The sequence below is a fragment of the Ammospiza caudacuta genome, chromosome 11, assembly GCF_027887145.1.
Source record: "Ammospiza caudacuta isolate bAmmCau1 chromosome 11, bAmmCau1.pri, whole genome shotgun sequence".
NCBI lineage: Eukaryota > Metazoa > Chordata > Aves > Passeriformes > Passerellidae > Ammospiza > Ammospiza caudacuta.
Genome location: NC_080603.1, coordinates 5,819,043 through 5,837,620, shown reverse-complemented (window position 1 = coordinate 5,837,620; position 18,578 = coordinate 5,819,043). Strand labels below are relative to the sequence as shown.

The following is an 18,578-nucleotide window of genomic DNA, read 5'->3' as shown; positions in this document are numbered from 1 at the left end:
CTCTCTTCTCATTCAGCTCCAGGAGGATCAGCATTTGTAAGGTTTCCATCATCCAAGAAAAGGGTTAAAAATCTCAGGCTCTGCCTGTCCAGAACTCCCACGGCTGCCCTGCTGGGCACCTTCTCGCTGCATCCCCCTCTTCTCTTTCTCGGCCGGCCCTGCTATCAAATTTCAAGGTGGCACAAGCATAGACACCTTCTTTCTCTCTCTCTCTCTCTCTCTGGGGGGGTGCTGCCCAATGCCTCTCAGTGCTCCTCCACCCTTCCATCCTGCAAAGGCCTTCACCTCCCATCTCCGTCCAAGGCCCCGGCCTACCTCACCAGGCTGCATGGCTTCCCCTCCCGCACCCAGCCCACAGCCGGGCAGGGGAGCTCTGACCTCTTTCACCACCAGAACCCAAGAGAGCTTCCCCTGGGAGTGCTCTGCTTTTAACCCCCTGTGTTCTCAGAGGCGTATCCATGTCCTCAGTGGCCAATATTCAAATCTGAGCACCTACTGGTTTGACCACCTATTACAGCGGCCTGAGTGGGTCGCTGCTGGTGAGAGAGAGACGGTGAATCTTGTATCTTGATCAGAAGGCTGAATTTATTAATATATGGTATATAATACATTATTACTATACTAATAGAATATAGAGAGAGGTTTGCAGAGCTGCTAGCTAAGCTAAGAATAGATAGAAAAGAATCCACAACAAAGTTGTGTCCAGGGACTCAGTCCCCTGGCTTGCACTGATGATTGGCCCTTAATTATAAACATAGAAAATGAGCCAATCAAGGTGAATCCTATTGCATTCCACAGCAGCTGATAATAATTGTTTACCTTCTCTTCGGGGGCCTCTGGCTCCCGAAGACACAGAAATATGAAAGAAAAGGATTTCTGTGGAGAAATGTCTGCGACAACCACCAAACTCCCAAAAAACTCACTTCCTTTTCAAACCAGGACAAAAGGACATGGAATAAAATGATAACCAAAGACATCTTAGTTTCATATTCTGCAGCCTTCTGTGGTTGCATGGCCACAGTGCTGGTCCTTTTCCATTAGAAACCACCCTTGTTTGAAATTTATCTGGCTGTTCACCTGCACAGATTTGTCTCCTGTCTTACTCTTAGAAGAGACTTGACAACTCTGTCCTAGACCAGAAGACTTTCACATTACTCTGAGATGGAGAGATGATAAAAACAATTCACTGGTGCAGTCTTTTACAGCTTTTAGTGGTACATATATACATATGAATGTATGAGATACATAAATATGCATATACATACATACATACACACACACAAAACTTTGGCGTTTTTAATTACAAACTGGAGTGAAACATTTGAAAACAACGTTGTAGAATAGTTGTGTATTTCTAAAACTTTAAAGTAAAAAGGGAACACTGTTTTTAGAAAGCATGGTACAATCACTGAAATAAAGAAACTCAAACAGCTCATATCAATGTGAATATTTTCTTAGACCAATTTGTAGTATTCTAGTTGTTCAGGCAGGGTATTTTCAACAGCTCATATCAGAACAAACTGATTTAAAAACTATTAAAGAAAGGGAAATTATTAGCATACAAAGATGAAAAAACAATTTTAGAAACAAAGTATTTAATAACTGAGTTGGATTGAAATTGAAACTAAACTACTGAAGTGACACACAGCTAATTAAAACTGATCCCTGTTAACTCTACTATTAAAGTTACTGTTGATATTCCTTAAGCTACCAAATAACAATTTTGGTAGGTAATAGAAAGGAAAATAATTTATACAAAGTGTTATAATGGTCCCATAAAGAAACTTCCATGGGATTAGGTTGAATGTTGGTTCTTCTTCACCAGTAAGGGAATTTCTCCTGGGCGATAATCTCTCTCTTGCTCTCACTGCCTTGTGTAAATAAACCCAGTTAACATTATTTGACTGTGGTGCTCTGGATTGCACCATCCCTCTTTCCAGACTTTCTGGACTAAGGACTGGTCTCCAAAGAAGAATTAGAATGGGAGCAAGGCAGTGGCCTCCTGTTTCAGAAGCAATATTCCCTTCTGAAGCTGTTAGAAACTGGTACCCAATGAAGGGAGTAGCAAAAGTGAGACAGCCAGGATGGGGAGCAGACCACTTTAAGTGTTTTTCATGTTCCTCTACTGTTGTTTAAAAAAGTAAATTAAAAAATCAAACTATTTCTATTTTATCTGTTCTTTGTTCTTATAATATTTCATTACTTGTAACAGGAAGCTTTATTGAACAGTAACTCATCGTGGTGTATTATTTCCCTTTTTTCCTTTTGTTCTAAAATCTCCTTTATTTTTCTATTAATGAACACCAACCCATCAGGAATTAAAAAAAGGCAGAAAAATCCCCTGATGTCAGGATAAAAAAGGAACAAGTAAAACCATTAAGGATAATGCAAAGAATTTTGCTTCAGAGATGCAGCATGGCCACTGGCAGCTTGGATTTGCCCTTGGAAATCTACAGCTGAGGAGAGCAGGAAAAGCAAGGGAAGAGAGGCCCCAGCATGGATGCTGCAGTGTGTCAGGCTCAATAAAATATTGCCTGGCTCCTATCAGGGTGGAAAACTGCTCCTATCTAAATGGAAAGAATGATCAATATTCTGAGATGTATGCACTTTCTACCAAGTAATGAAACATGGGGACATTTTTTAAGATCAGCTTGAATCAACTGAATCTGAGGAATGAAAATATCAACCAAAGTCTTAGCAAGAATAAACACTACAAGTTTAATTTCCTGCCTCCCAATTGAAAGGGCCTCTATGATTGTTTCATTTATATGCCAGATATTGATCTACATTGTGATTTGTCTGTATTAATTTTCTGTTAAACATCTCTCTAGACTAAAGAAACTACTATAAATGTTATATACCCAAATGTGTATATATCTGATCAGAGATGAAAAAATTCAAAGACTTTGGGGAGATCATGTCTTTGGGAATTATTCACAAACTGAACACATTTACCACTTAAATAAGAATAATATTAAGGAGAACTGTGAAACCCACCAGATCCTTTGAGCTCCTACCTACTGAAATGGCCTAAACACCTCTGTTTCCTGATCTTTGGTTGGCATTATTTATTGAAGTGCTCAAATAATTTTTTTAATTTCACCTATTAGTGCATTTATAAAGCATTTATAGCATTAAAGCATGTTTTATTTCCAAATGGCACCCATTATGTTCCTGAGGGCATCACTGGGAAGGGAGTACAGAGATCAGGGATGTTTTAGTATACATTGAGGCACAAATTGTGTCAGTCTTATTTTCTTGCATTATTAATGTCCTTTCCAAATCTAAAAAGGTGTGGGCTTTTGAGCAACCTGATTTCAAAGGGAGCTGAAAGGAGCTTTTGGTCTGTGAGTTTGTTCCCTCCTCAAGACAGGATACATAGAATTCTGCTTCATTTCACTCATGAGGCCTCACCTTTGAATCTTATCTGGAATTTAAATCACTTTCTCTCATCTCCAAAATCTGCCTTCTTAGGTGACACATGCAGGAATTCTGTCTGTCAGATGTTTCTATTAAGAGATTTGCAACAAACTTATTTTTCACTTTGGAGGGCTCTGTCTGCAAATGGAATTTTGGTCATAAACTAAATGAAATGCTCATTTAGCACACCTCCTGAAAAAAAACATTATTTGCTAGAAAACCAAGGAAATAATTTTCAGTTTATTAATAGTACTTAATTAAAAAAATAAGTTTAATTAAAAAAAACAAAAGCTGTGAGGGTTAATACAAAACAAACCCTGCTATTCTTTGCCATTACCTCTCAAATATTAATATACATGCTTTTTATTCAGTTTGCTTTCTAGAAGCTTGGCTGAAATGATAATACTCAAACATTTAAAGGTTACATTTGAGTCAGGCATCTTGACTGCCTGCTGCTTCAAGGGCTGAGACAATTGAGAGCTGTGGCCACACTCCTGAAGGGTCTTTTTTGTCTCTCTGAGCATCAGGAGGTGGCATGAAGAAAAAGGAGGCTGTCCCTGTTCAAAGCAGGATGATACATCCTTTCCTTGCTGCCGAACAAATAAAACATTTGGTTCAGGCAGCTTTTAAGATGTTATAAAGGTACAAAGAGTGGGATCAATGCAAACTTGACCCCGGAGACAAAGAAAACAGGGTGGCTGGGCCTTGTTTGCTTTAGAGGACAAACACTTGTGCTCAGCTCTAAAAACACCTCCTGAAGAGAGCTCCTGTCTCCTCCCTCTCACACAGTCCCACCTACACACATCACTCAGTTTGTCAGACCAAGGGACTATGCTCCCTTATCAATGCACATCCCACGGGAAGTGATATGCTGGCATTAATTCATTAAATAAACATCCAGACTTGATGCCTGAGCTCTCATCTCCCATCTGGGAAACACTGGGGTTCCCAGGCTGGGCTGCAGGCAGCAGAAAACCCACCTGGATCCTGCCTGGGGCTGCACACCTGTCCTTTGCTGGCTCTTTGAAGGCCCCCAGCACTTGGCAAATCCATCTTCAAAGGCTCTGATCTCTGAAGGAAGTGCTGAGACTGCTTGCAAGGGCTGCTTTGAACATGCTCAGCAAAGGGAGATGCAGCTGACATGGGTGTTAAACACCTCTCATGATTTCCACATTTCGGGAGAAGCGGTTTACTTGAAACGTTATTTGCTCTGTTGAAAGGGCACAGTGCAAACTGGAGATGAAAGAATCCCTGCTTTTCACACAAGTCTCACACTGAATTGAGAGGATCTTTCCAGGGAAGGGAGTGGAGGGAATTCCATGGAGGGAATTCCATGGAGGGAATCTCGTGCAGCTCAGAGCTCTGGCAGGTGTGGATACTGCAGCACCCTGAGCTGGGGGCAGCTACAGCAGCATAAAGGCACAGCAAAAATAGGTGCTCCTTATTAGTCTGGTATTTACTTCTGTTCCAGCAGACAATTAGGACATAATGCATGGAAAAGCAAATGCTATTTTGTTTTAATGCAGCTAAAAGGTGGCAATGAGTCATACTTGGCTCCCTTAATAATTTCTGTAAGGTGAAGAATGGTTGTGTGTCCATGCTGCTGTATTTACACATAGATATAAGTCAGGAAATGATACAACTCAAATATTATGCATAGTCTCTTTAGTGAAATGGGGACTGCTGGGACTTTAATTACAGAGCTGGCATTTTGCAGACAGACTGATTATGTGTTATATACCGTAGGAAGGTAATTAGTTATCAGCTGTATGTGTGACTTTGCCAAAGATTGCTGTTATTTTGTCAATATGCAGCTTGCTTCTAGTACTAATCATGATGTTCTTTATTCACAATTGAGCTGTCTGAAATTTTCCCAGGGAAGCACTGTTTCGCTGATTGGTAAATGGGTGCTGAAATTACTATTTTTAGAAATGGGAGAACAGGTTCTTCAGGTAAAAAATAAAAAAAACAACCCTGAAAAATATGCCTTTTTAGTTTTGCCAAATAGGTCAATAGGTGTTTGCTTTCAAAATTGTAAATAACTTTCAAAAAAATCTGAATATTAAGGACAAAACTTCCAACATGCTCCCCTAAAGTATGTAATAACAGACCCATACCAAGTCATATGGAAGACTTACATGACATAAAAGAACTGTAACTGCAGAAATAAAGACAATAGGTGGATTCTCTGCCAGCGGAGAGCTGTGCATTTCTGAAATCCAAACAAATAGTCCATTTGGGCTAGGAAGTGACATTCAAGGAGAGCAACAGCAGCTCTGTCCCTATGGGAAGGAATCCAAGTGTGACATTCAGCAATGTCTCTTATGACCTGAAAGCAACTGGACATTTCCTGTCACCTCAGCATGCAGAGGACTATGGCCTCCTATTGCACACACTCTGGAGTCATATTAATACCCTCATTTATGTTTGAATTGTAATACATTTAACTGTTATCACAGTTCTCCTTCTATTTACTTTAGCTGAGCACTGGGTGCTAAGTTACTGCAAGAGTTTTCATTAAACCAGCCACATTTGGTTAAATATTGATCATATGGAAAATGAAGGCTGAATTTGAAATCAGGGTCTCTGTGCTGGCCATGGAGTTACAGCAAATCCTCATTTGGGAGTGCATCCAAATCCAGGGATGGTGGCAGAGGTGTCTCAGGGAGAGAGGGCATAAGGCCACTTAGGAAAGATTAAAAAATGCCACGCAGGCCATGCATGCAATTACAGCAACAGTAATTACAGTAAATTCCTCTGAACATGTTTGAGTCCACAGGTTAATTGGAGTGAACAAACTGGAAGGGGAAAGATTGAATCAGTAATGAAAGGATCACGGTAAGATAGGAAAAGAACTTAGTGAGATCCTGGGCTGTGTGACTGCTTGAAAAAATGCAGTAAAATTCTGGAGTGTCTGGAATACCATTGTCCATTTGGAAGAATACTAAAACAGGGGTAGGAAGATCTGTGCAGTATCAGTCTGCAGGTTTTTTGTCTGTTTTCAAGCAGTTGTGAGTAAATTATAAATAGGAACTTCACTGGCTTTTAAAATTTGAAGTTTTAAAATTTTAAAATTTGAAGTTTTGTTATAATACCCTACCAGAACTTGGTGCAACTTCTATGGCATAGTGATGCTTCTTTTGGGAAATTTTCTTGCTGATGGAGGTTTGTTATGACTTTAATATGCAATTACTTTAAGAACCCCTACAAAACATTACAGCTATGAATAATACCAAAGAATGGCAGGAACTTTCCTGAAATTATGATTCAATAAACTTGAAATTTCTAAGATTAAAGTTGCACTTTTAATTTCATTTGAAAACTTCTGCTAATGGAAGATTCAAGTAAGGATCCTGCTTTTGCCTGCCTAAGAAGTTTCTGTAGGGTTTGCTGCCTGCTTATAAAGAATATGCAACTCTCAAGTAGAAAAGGCTTTCAAGACATGAAATTATTCATAAGGATTTCCATTTCCTAGCCAGCACTAGTGCTGCTACAAGACTATAAGTGGATCCACAATTATTTGTAACCCAATCAGGTTGTAACTGCTAATGAGAGAAGAGTTAATACTAAATTTTGAAGTTAGCTTGGCTCTGCCATGCTCTGGCAAAGCTCAGGGATCCAGGCACAGCTTGAAGAGCACATTTTTAATTGGTGGCATTGAACTGAAAACCTGCACAGTTACCCTGACCTTATTTAACAGCTGCTGATTCTCCTTTATCCTTACACAGTGAATTTCCATTGGTAAGGAGGCAGAGGTTTGGAATCTCAGCCAGTGCAGATTCACACCAGTGACTTCACACTGGCTCATCAGCTCTGCAGATGCCTGCTGCAGCCCTCGGGAATTTTTTACTTTCTGCAGCACATAAACACAGTAATAGCAGCAAAGTTCAATATGGCCAATAGATATAAATTCTTCTGAAATCCCGGTGAGTGCAAAAAAGTGTTTTTTAAATCTATGTCTTAAGACAGTCAATATCTTTAGAAAAGTAGAGCTCTTTATGAAAAGTGAAATTGATCTTTCTTCAAATTCATGTATACCACGCATTTGGTTTACCCACCACAGTCATTCCTAATACATCCCAGGAGCTCTGTAAATAAGAATATTGATTTTGATGACCTCGGGAGGTGGTGCAGTGAGAACTGACAAATCCATAGTACAGCTAAATGACTCCTGCAGTCTTAGGTGAGGAGTTGTTTATATGGCTACTTTCACATGACAAATGCCTGATATAAGTTTTATTAAACCACTAGCAACCATAATGATATATTTTTAGAATATCAGACATTATTTAGAGCTGGAAGGAACTTTAAGGGGATATATAAAGTGTGTCTTTCTCTGTGCCAAGGTTGCACAATGTACACATGCTACAATTTCAATAATATATATAAGAAAATAAAAATTTAGTGGGTAAAGTATAGAAAAGGAGGATTATTTGGTGCAAGCAAATAACTGCATTAGAAAATGCAGCTTTCAAATAAAAGCCTTTCTATTTAAAGTTCATTCATTTGTGGTGGTGACACAGGACACTTCACTGCAGTGACAGGAAGAGTTTGCAAACTGATTTGCATGCAAGCTGTGAGCTGCTTCTGTAGCCTTGAAACTCCTAATGTGTAATACTGATTTTCACAATGGGTTTCAAAAATATGGATGGCTTAATTACAAGTTTAAATAATGAAATTGCTTAATCATGCTGACAGATAAAGCACCTGAAAAGCCTGATTATGTACAGTAGCTGCAGCATGTCTTTGTGCTGTAATGCTGTAACTTCCAGGTGGCTTACTAAATTAGATCAGTAGTTCATTCATGATGAAATAATTCTATTATAGCCCACCTTTCTTGTTCCTAAATTGCATCAAGGAAATGTGTCAGTTCAGTAACACTTGCTGACTGCAGTTAGGCAGCACCCTGTTTTTAAATGTAGAACTAGAAAGCTGCTCAGTTTTGCATTTTTACATAATTTTTCACCATGTGCTTGAAAATATGCCTTCCTAGGCTTTGACATTGTCAAGAGACTACCCAGATGTTAAAGCAAATCCATGGAAAAGCACCACCATACTTTATTCCTGAACTGCAGACATTCAGAAACCCTGGCGCTAAGGTTGGAATAAACAGTTCATGAACATGGATAAATGGATTTATATTTATTAATAACACAACCTCTTTGTCTCCTAACCTGCCTTTGCAAGGATAAAGATCAGTCCTATCTTTGTGAAATGCTTCAGACACCACCTGAAAGCCAACCTGCTTTTCCTTTAAGCTAAATTTCCTGAGGGCCCTCAGGAAATTGCCCAAGTAATGGATCTTGAACATTTCCAAACCAGTTTCTGCAGGTGTTGCACAAATTCTGGAGCACAAGTGATAAATCACATACAGTGTAAAAGATAAATATTAGAAATAGCTGACAAATAAGAGAGTAAATGTGACTTTTCACCTTCAAACAATAGTTTGATAGGAAATTTCCATTCTAGGCTTCAAATTTCTCGAGTTCCCAGAGTAGTGTAAAACCAGGGCAATAACAGACACTTTAATCCAGCTTGTTTAGATTTATTAATAACTCCATATCAAGATTTTCACTAAGAAATTAAATCAGTTGGAGGGTCTTCCCACAGGATGCTTTAAGAATGTCATACTTTTTATTATTTCATGGTACTATAGACAATTTAAACTTCCTTTTATTCTATGTAGAGTTTCCTTCCTTTTCTTTTTACTGCTTTCATTGAGAAATTAGTGTCTTAGTGTCTTAAAGAATGTTTGCAACAGTTCTAACTTCCCTTGGGAATGACCACAGCTACATATGGGAAAAACAGTTGTCCATGGAAGACCCCAAGGACAGCACATTATAGGGATCATTTTCAGAAGGGTCAACCCAGTTCATTTAAAGTAGCTGAAAGTCCCACACCAGTGTAATAAAGCTGTAATAAAACAGGTCAGAAAATTGGAAAATGTAGAACAGAAATATGCAGAAAAGTGTCCAAATAACTTCAAGCAAAAGCAAGTAGAGAAATGATGAAATATTGAGCTTGGTTGTTCCTTAAGGTCATAGAAGTTTAACAGAAGCACAGAGCAGTCACTGCATTTCACACTGGGCTGTGCTGCAGAAATCAGAAATGCAAAAAGGCACACCAGTTTTTAGGGAATACTTCAGAGTGCCTCAAGAGGAATCCTGTATGTCACAAAGCAAATTCTGGACAGCCACTGTGAGTGGTTTGTGAAGATTTTGTTGTTATCAGTGATAGAGCAGTTGCATTAAAAACTTACATTAAACAAGCTTTTTTCAGTTTGGATCTCAAAGAATATTTTCACCATTTATCATCACTGGTGACTCATCCTTGTGCTACCAAAAACTGTTTTGAAGCAAGACACTGAATAAATATTTGTCAAAATAGCATTCAAAGATGGAAAGTAGCAATAAAGTGTGTGAGAACAGACAGGGCTGTAATGGAAGGCACTTAAGGTGCCAGGAATGCCACAAAGACTTCTTTAAGTCCTGGAATTATTTAATCTCTGTTGCAGAATTAGTCATTCATTTATCATTTCTCTCTTACTGGCTCTGTAGGCAAACACCTCACTGATTTGTTTCTGCAGTTTTATTAAAGCTGTATGCAATAAGCAGTGCAGGCCTGCATACTAATTTCTAAAGTAAGTGTTTAAGAGCATAAGAAACTCTTCTGAGCTTCAAGTAATAAACAACTAAACTCCATCATAAAGAAAAAAGGTGACTTCAAATAGAGCATCATGTTGGAAAGGATGGGACTGCTAAGACCGATGGCTTTTACCTAGAGATTAGATTTCATGCATAGAAATGATGGAAACTTGCAGCATCTTGTCTCTCTGTGTACCCTTACCCCTACTGGACTGAGATTTTGGTGCACTTTCCATATGAACTCACTTGTTTTCTCTCTCTCCAGTCTCTCAAGAGGGAGGCCACACACAGCATTCATTATATAAAGGGTGCTCTTAAAACTGAACGCACACAAAAACCAATTCTAAACAATGGCTAACAATCCAAAAAAAAGAACAACTTCCAGACATAAATCCTATTGTTTGATGAAAATATCCAATTTAACTATATTTAAAAAAAAAAGAGTTCAAATACCAAATCAATTTCATTTTGTCTTCTTATCATGTAACATAAATTCCTTCAAAAGTCAGTTCCATGTCCTTGAGCAGGTGCTGATTTTAAAAAGGGAGCTGGGAGTGAAGCACTTGCCTGCCATGGCCCCTGGTGTGTGTGAGGCCACGGAAGGGGTGAAGTGCAAACCAAGGCCTTGCCTTGATCCCTCAGCAGCTCTGTGCCCACACTGACCAAATGCACAGCACTTAGACTTATCCAAACCATCTCCTGTGGTTCCTGTTAGAAAATGAATTGTTCTGGGGGTTTTTCACAATGAAAAGCACTGCAGGTTAATGCTGGATTATTCAGTCAATTTATCTCATCTCAGTAAAGAAGCATTAACTTTCTTCATGTTTATCTGGTTTTTGCTGACTTAGAATGACTCCACATCCTGCACTAGATTCCCCGTTTTTAATGGGATCAACATAAATTTTGCCTATGGGGTGAAGGCTGTTTGCAGAATGATAAGATCCTGAAAATAATGTTGCACTGTGAATAAAGTACATGAAAAAATTGCTCATCTCTGGCTCCGGTACCTTCTCCCACTAAAAAAAGTGTTGTTATCCTATTGATTTAGGAGAAGAAAAAATACCTTTTCGCTGTGCTCATATTTGTATGAAAAGTGTCATACCTGTTCAGAACAGTGTGAAATACACCATCCTGTTTAGTGTTATGTATTCCACTGTCACCAAAGGCTTGAGTGACTTGGTTAATCATTCAAACTGCAATTCTGGTTTGGTTCACAGCTTTCTAAGCAAGTCAAAGAAACAGATTTAATATTTTATATGTTATTCTTAGATGTCCCAAATGCATATTTAGCTGCCTAAATAATTCACTTAAAATAACACCTATGCTCATTTGAGATAATTAGATAATAATTTAAATACCTTTTACTGACTTTGGTAACAAAACTTTTTGTTTTGTTAAGAGTAATTTCTGCCCTTTTTGTAATAAGTTCTTGGGTTTAAAAAGAATCCAATACTTCAAGTATGAGAAAAGAAATTACATAAATGTTGACAAACACATCATGATATTAAATTTAAACTTTTGAACGGGAAATTCAGGAAAAAGGTCATGATCCTGAAACAAAGGAAACACCTGGGCTTATAAAGAAATGGAAATAAAATGAAGGAACCTCCTCTACCTGGGCATCTATTGCAGTTTTTATTACCAATGTTACAGACCTGACACTGATTTTCTTTAACATTGCTCTTTCCATACCTTTTCTTCCAGATTACTGCTAATGGATTCTCTCACAACTAAGACGTTTAATTTGCAAAAGGATGAAAGTGGGGAAAATCCCAAACTATCCACACTTCTTTCTTTCCATGTTTCTTATAAATAACAAGGACACCCTCAGCAAAAAGTCTGATAGCTCTGATTATCAGCATCCTTTGCAGGTCACTAGTACAGGCACTTCTGCCCAGGGCTGTGGCACTCTCAGGTCATGGATCAGTGCAGTAAGTGAAAAATCCACCTAGCAAAGGCCATTAATGGAACAAATAGGGACAAATAAACTGAAAGCAAAGGCTATTAATGGAACAAATAAGGACAAATAAACTGAAAGCCATACTGGAAATAAATCCTTAGGTTTATGAACTGACTTAAAGACACAATATTCCCAGAGCTAGCCTGGCAGATACTGTCATTTGGAGTTTCCCCACACTGCTTGTGAAAGGCTGTCATGGTGTTGAGAAGCTCCAGATGCACTGCTCAGGTGCAGCTGTGTAAAATGTTCCGTGGATCCCTTTATCCAGACAAGGACAGAGCCTGCAGCTAAGGTGTGAGCCAAACTCACCCACCACAGAAATGAGATCTAGACAATTAAATTAAACCTAGTCAGTGCCCTGAAAGAATGAGGAGTCTCATGGAGTGGATAGAGCCCAGAGCAGCTGGTATCATAAATTTTACTGTTCTGCAGTGAGAGTGATAAATGATTTCACCAGTTCAAGCTTCACCCTCTTCCAAGGTCACTGGATATCTCTCAGCAAAAACAATCTCTGGATTGTTGCGTTCATAAAGTGAGCTCAGCAATAAAGTGCTCTGCCACATCTTCCTCTGCTCTGGCTGTGGCTGGGACCAAGCCCTGGAGGCTCTTGCAGGGCAGGTGGGGAACAGGGACAGCAGCTGGGCACAGCTCCATTCCCAGGCTTTTCTTAACAAAACAAGAACAGCAGAGGGAATCGGAGGGTTTGCCACTACAGAATGAACTGTTCTGCACGTGAGATTTCCAGAGGTACGTCAGTGTCGAAATATGCAAATTATCAAATTAATCCACTCCTGGAAGTCTAGTCCAGCTTCTTTTCATATTGAATAGGACCCTAGCTTGTTTTATGATGTGGTTTTAAAATATCCGGGGCTTTCTAAGATATACCACTCTGGGTATACAGTTAGAAGAAGGCATCAATTTACTACATTATAGTGACAATTTCTCACTGCCTTGTCTTCAAAGCCATGCAAGTTCCTTCCTGGCCCATTATTCACATATGTTTTATTTTCAGTTTCTTTTAATTTACCATATAGGCCAGATGAAGCATGAAGAAGAGATAAAGCAGCAATTTTTATGAGGTCCCTTCATGACAAAACTTACAATAGTATCACCTTGACAATATAAATCTGTCTTCATGGAAGTCTGGGCACACAACCCATAACAAACTTTATTTGTACTTTAATCTTACTTTCTTTTTCATCTATAAACAACAGCTGAAAATATACTGTGGAAATCAACTGACAGCAGCCGAATGAAAGGCAATTAATCAAGTGACCTAAAAAATATTTTCTGTCTCTAGTTTACATCATGTAAGAGTTTTCAGTAGTAGTTAGGAAAGTTCATGGCCAAGTTACAAGAGTCACACACAAATTTAATTTATTGAGACGACACTGGTTCTCTCTCATTTTAAGGATATAGAAGTTGACTGCACTCAATTTTCAAAATCAAAATACTTCCCAAAACCTAGCGTTACCATTATTTAGATGCTTAGTACCAAGTTTAGAAATACAAGTCCATCTTCAGCACTCACAACAGGCTTATCTGAGATTATATCAGTTACTCCTGACTTGCACTCTTCAATATGATTTAATTTCAGTTTATTTTGTGACACTAAGATTTCATATTGAGTACAGCACAAACTGATTCCAGACTGGTTAGTGTTAAATGCAAAGCGAGTGCCATGACCACCACAGGGCTTCTTACCACACTCATCTGATAACCACGATGAAGATCTCATTTTTATATACATTTAGAAGGTGAATTAGAAAAGTAAACATTACTATAGCTACATTTTCCATAACATGCTTTGGAATCAAAGATAAGAAGAAATTTGCTTTGAAAAAATAGTACTTTGCTGAAGTCTGTCTTCTTTCATCCAAATGATGCTTATCCTACCTAAAATGAACAAGTCTATGAAAGGCAACTCTTATCTCTTTAATAATAATTTTCTTGCAATATACACTTAATAATAAGGCAAAATTACATACAGCACAGCAGATAAAATAAAAGGTCTGCAGATAGGATTTACAATATAATAGAAGTGCCTTTCTGTGTATCACCATACTCTTTACCATAAAGGTTTCCATCACTCTCATTGTGCTGATAAAGTAGATTTTTAAAAAATTATAAATGGAAAACATTTAGGGAACTATATGGAATGTCACATCTCTCTCCACTGCCAAAGCATATAAACCTCTACTTACCATTTAAAGTGGCTCAATTAAAATAAACAACAAAAAACTAGTGCATAAAATGACTTGACAAAGTTAACTTAATTGTCTCTTTTTATGTGGATCCTAAATAGAGTTGAAACAGCTGCAAGTTGCAGTGTAATTCCAAGAGATTCCGGACAGACTCCGGACAGCTGCTCTGGGATCTGGGTGGTTCCCTGTGCTGCCTAAAGGGCTGAGGAGGAGAAAGGATCCTTGTTGGGAAGGATGAAAGTTTGACAAGAAAGTCTCACAGATATGTGTGCTTAGCAGAAAGATTTTTAAATGTGGAGTCTGATAAAGGAATAGAGATGGAAGCAAGTTTTGATATAGAAGAAAAGAATTGCTGAGCCAGTCTCACTGGATGACCAAGGAGGCAAAGGGTGTGTTAGTTAGAAGGGGTTTTTATGGCTTAGAGCAAAGGATAAACCCACCTCAAACAAGAAGATGTTTTTACCAAACAGAAAGATAGCACAGGCAAACAAACAAGCCTGCTGATAGCAAGTAGAAATAGCAAGTGGCAAGTAGAAAAAAGGTCTCAGAATTTTCCACTGCAAGAAAACTGAATAACAACTTCTAGCTTAAACTGTAACATACTAACTTTTAGTGATTGGAGAACAGTAGCATGAATATGGTAATTATAGTGGTTATGGTAGGCTATAGATAATAGTTAAGGTATAGATTGATTCTATTGTATTAAGATGCTCAGCAAAGAAAAGTATATAATGCATTGTAACCAGAAGAAAAGTACATAATGCATTGTAACCAAAACCAAAGGGTCTCCAGGCCTGCCTGCAGCTGGAGCTGACAGCTGTAGGCACAGCTCTGTCACCCACCACCCTGGGCTGCTGTAACATCTTGGATGGAATAAACTGCATTTTGTATACAATAAACTGCATTTTGTATGCAATAAACTGCATTTTGGAGAGCTGCCTGGAGTCCCGCATCCCTCATTTCAGCTCTTACAGGTCCTGGATGACCATGGGAAGCACGAGGGTGGTACCTGGTCGAGCTTCCAGTGGAACTCGGCGGGGCGGAAGGTGTCGGCCTGGTCGAAGTCCTTGCGCAGCAGGAACACGAGGCGGCAGTTGTGCACGTAGAGCGCGTAGTGGTGCCGGTTCATCTCTGCGGGGACACACAGCCCTTGGTGCCTCACACACCAACAGCACCCAGACACAGCACAGAAACCCCAAAGAACTGAGCTTTTTCGTGGATTAGTGTGACTCTTCTTGAATTGTGCCATATCAGCTTTGTTCATGGAATCATCCTGCCCTAGCTAATAAATGAAATCCAAATGCGTATTTTACCTAACTTGTTTCAGTGAAGAATTAGAAGTGTTTCAATCTAAATAATGAAAAAGAATTAAACATAATTTAGTTATGCTATCAGTCAATTCCTGTGAAATCTCTAGCTGTGTTATCCCAGCTGTGTTTGAAATTTATGTCCTTCAGTAAGCTCTTAAGGCAGCAATGCTTGGAAGTGGCAACATCTGAGATCAGTTTTTTCTCAGATCAAATTAAATGAGGAGACATGGCAACACTCTACTGCTGTTGATATCCCCTTTGCATAACATTTTTTCCATACACAGACTCACCTGTCTTGTCAGAGTTGCAGAGAATAGTTTCCTTCTCAGCTCTTAATCCAGGACTAGGTCCATGTTTCATCCACAGAGTGATGGTGAATTGATCAGTTAAATTTTTTGGGACTATTCCATCTGGGATTTTGGCTCCTTGCTTTCCATCAAATTTAAAAATCATGTCATTGCTATCCATGAGGAGCCCAGCTGTCCAGTTGGTTGTTGTACTGGGAGATGGTAACAGGTCAATGGCACCTGAGGAAGCTCCTGCAAATCATATAATGATTAACACAATGAGAGACCAGTGAAAAAGCTGTGGAGATTAATATAGGCTAGGGTTCTGCTTCACACTCTTTAGACTACTTTACTACCCAAATGGTCCTACCAGCCTCAATGCCAAATCACTGAAACATTGTAAAATACCCACCATGATGAACCAGCACGAGTTTTCTAGATTAAATGTTCTGCACAGAAAACTATAGAAAATAATGTAAAGTTATCTTTCTTGGAAATGTTCATTATTTTCTGAAACTGATTAACGGCATTTCTTCAGCCAGTTCAAGATCTGCTAAGTCAAAACAAATTTTCTGCATTTTTCTTCCCTCCCTTACAGCAGTGGGCATGATTGCAGGACAGCCCCACAGTGTCCAGCAGCCAGCCATGGATATCCCCAATAATTCTGGGAGGAATGTCCATTCACAGTGGGGGATTCACCCCAACCAGATAATATCACTCCAGTGCTGCTTTCTGGTACATATTTGATGGTTGGAGCTCTGGGTGTTCTTTAATGATAGACAGAGATGGAAAACACTGCGGTACCAAGATCTGATAAAACAGCACAGTTCTTCACAGCTCTGTGTTTGCTTACAGCTCAACAACTGCCAGGCACTATGAAAACCATGCAAAGAGCTACCCAGAGCATGGACCCACTGGTGAAAGACAGCCTGGAGCAGGAAATACGATTCCAAGAATAAAAAGCACAAACAATCTTTGTATTCCTGTTGCTGCTTTGTCAAGTAAGAATATGGTGAGCAAACTGTGATGGCATAAAAAATCCCCTGCTAAGGTGTTCTGCCCTCCTTCACCATCCAGGAAGAGATAAAAGATCCTAAATCTCTGCAAGAGTGCAAAAAAATTTAAGCCAAAAGTGTGTAGAATTGTTTCCTAGAGGCTTTAAAAAAAATGTATTATAGCAATGATTTGGAAATATTTATCTTATTCTGTAACTGAATGTCTTGGGTTCTTCTCCAAAATTTACTACTGTAAAATGAGGCTATTTGGAAGTGATATTTTGAATATCAAACCCAAAACCTACCTGTTCATAGTTTGAGCCTGGAGACAAAGTGTATTTATTTTACAAACTATAATTCTGGATAATACAAGACACTGAATTTTGTGTAACCAGCACCAAGCTCAACAGGTTCTACTCTATCTGCCTATATTTGTATGGAGATTTATGGCTAAGTTTGGAATCTCATCCTGTAACATGTTTTAATCCTGTCCTGAGAAAAATCATTGGATTATTTACTGGGGAGATTTGGCTGGAATAAATCATGCTTTTCCTATCCTAGTAAATCCAACCAGAGTGCCAGGCTGCTCAGCCATGTACAGAGACAGATCTGGAACAATGCAAACAGGATCTCTTTGGAGGTGTTCCCAGAACAGCCTGACCATGGGATCAGTGCTTTTCCACAATGTAGTACCTGATGACCTTTTCTCCCAAAATGCTTCCAGAACAATGCAGGAACTGTTGCATGAAGCTCAGTTTTGGGCTAAGACCCCTAAGGCACCTCTTGCATATGAAAGTGCTTATTTTCACAAGTGATTTATGCAGTTGGCCCCACCTCCTCTCCCAGTCCTGCACATTTGGGCTCCAAACTTTGTGCCAGGATAAGCACACGGTGATGCTGCTCACTGAGCTGGACCAGACTGCTGGCTTAGCTGGAAACAAATGATGCAAATGACACTCAGCTCAAACTCTTCTTTGTGATCAGAGCAACTTTGGGCCTCTTGCAATGCTGCACCACCCAGGATAATGGAGAGAGGGCAGGACTGTGGCTGGAGCAGGGCCTTGAGGCTGACAGTGTTTCCCTGCCTCAGTTTCCCATCTGACACATGGGAGAATTAGCAATCCCATTATTTTCTCTTTTATCTACATTTAGAGGGAAAGAAGACAGCACCAGAGCCATTTTCCCACTATATTTTAGGCCTCTTATCCTGTGTTTATTTAAGTGTGATTTTTTCTGATATGTTTTTGCAGTCCAAGTGGTGTCTTTTAGACAGTCTGTACTTTTTATTACTGTGAGGTAACAAGGTGAAAGAATGCTTTCTAAAATGCTTTGAGGCACAACACTAACAGTTCCTTGCCTTTAAAATGACTCAAGTGTAATTTAATCATTTAAGCTGCCCACCTTGACCATCCAAGGGATGCAAATCTCTGGGTTATTGAAAAGCAGACTTGTACCTTCCATCATATAAAAAATGAATTTTAATTTGCCCTCCTTAACATCTTCCTTCTCCAGATTTCCAACAGATAAATGAAGAAATGCGCACAAGATTTATAAACTGGATCTTTACTTTTACAGAGAGAGCCTTGCATTTTACATGGTGTAGAGCTGTATGAGTGCTCAGTTCTGCACACTCTGCAATCACATCATGCATCACTGTATAAAAAAATTCAGGGTTTTCATCCTTTTCAAAGGATTTTATCTTATCATCCAACTATTAGTTACAATAAGGTAACTTCTGGGAGAAAACTGATTTCCAGA

General features: G+C 39.1%; 1 protein-coding gene across 2 annotated transcripts in view; it reads right to left on the bottom strand.

The window, feature by feature from the left end:
- Positions 1-18,578, bottom strand: part of CLSTN2 (calsyntenin 2) — a 325,243-nt gene that overhangs the window by 44,217 nt on the left and 262,448 nt on the right. For both annotated transcript variants that reach the window (XM_058811966.1, XM_058811967.1), the window contains exons 7-8: positions 15,829-16,077; positions 15,238-15,359 (exon numbers count right to left, since the gene is read on the bottom strand). In XM_058811966.1, coding sequence (XP_058667949.1) covers positions 15,238-15,359; positions 15,829-16,077 — 371 coding nt within the window. The remainder of the gene's footprint in view (positions 1-15,237; positions 15,360-15,828; positions 16,078-18,578) is intronic.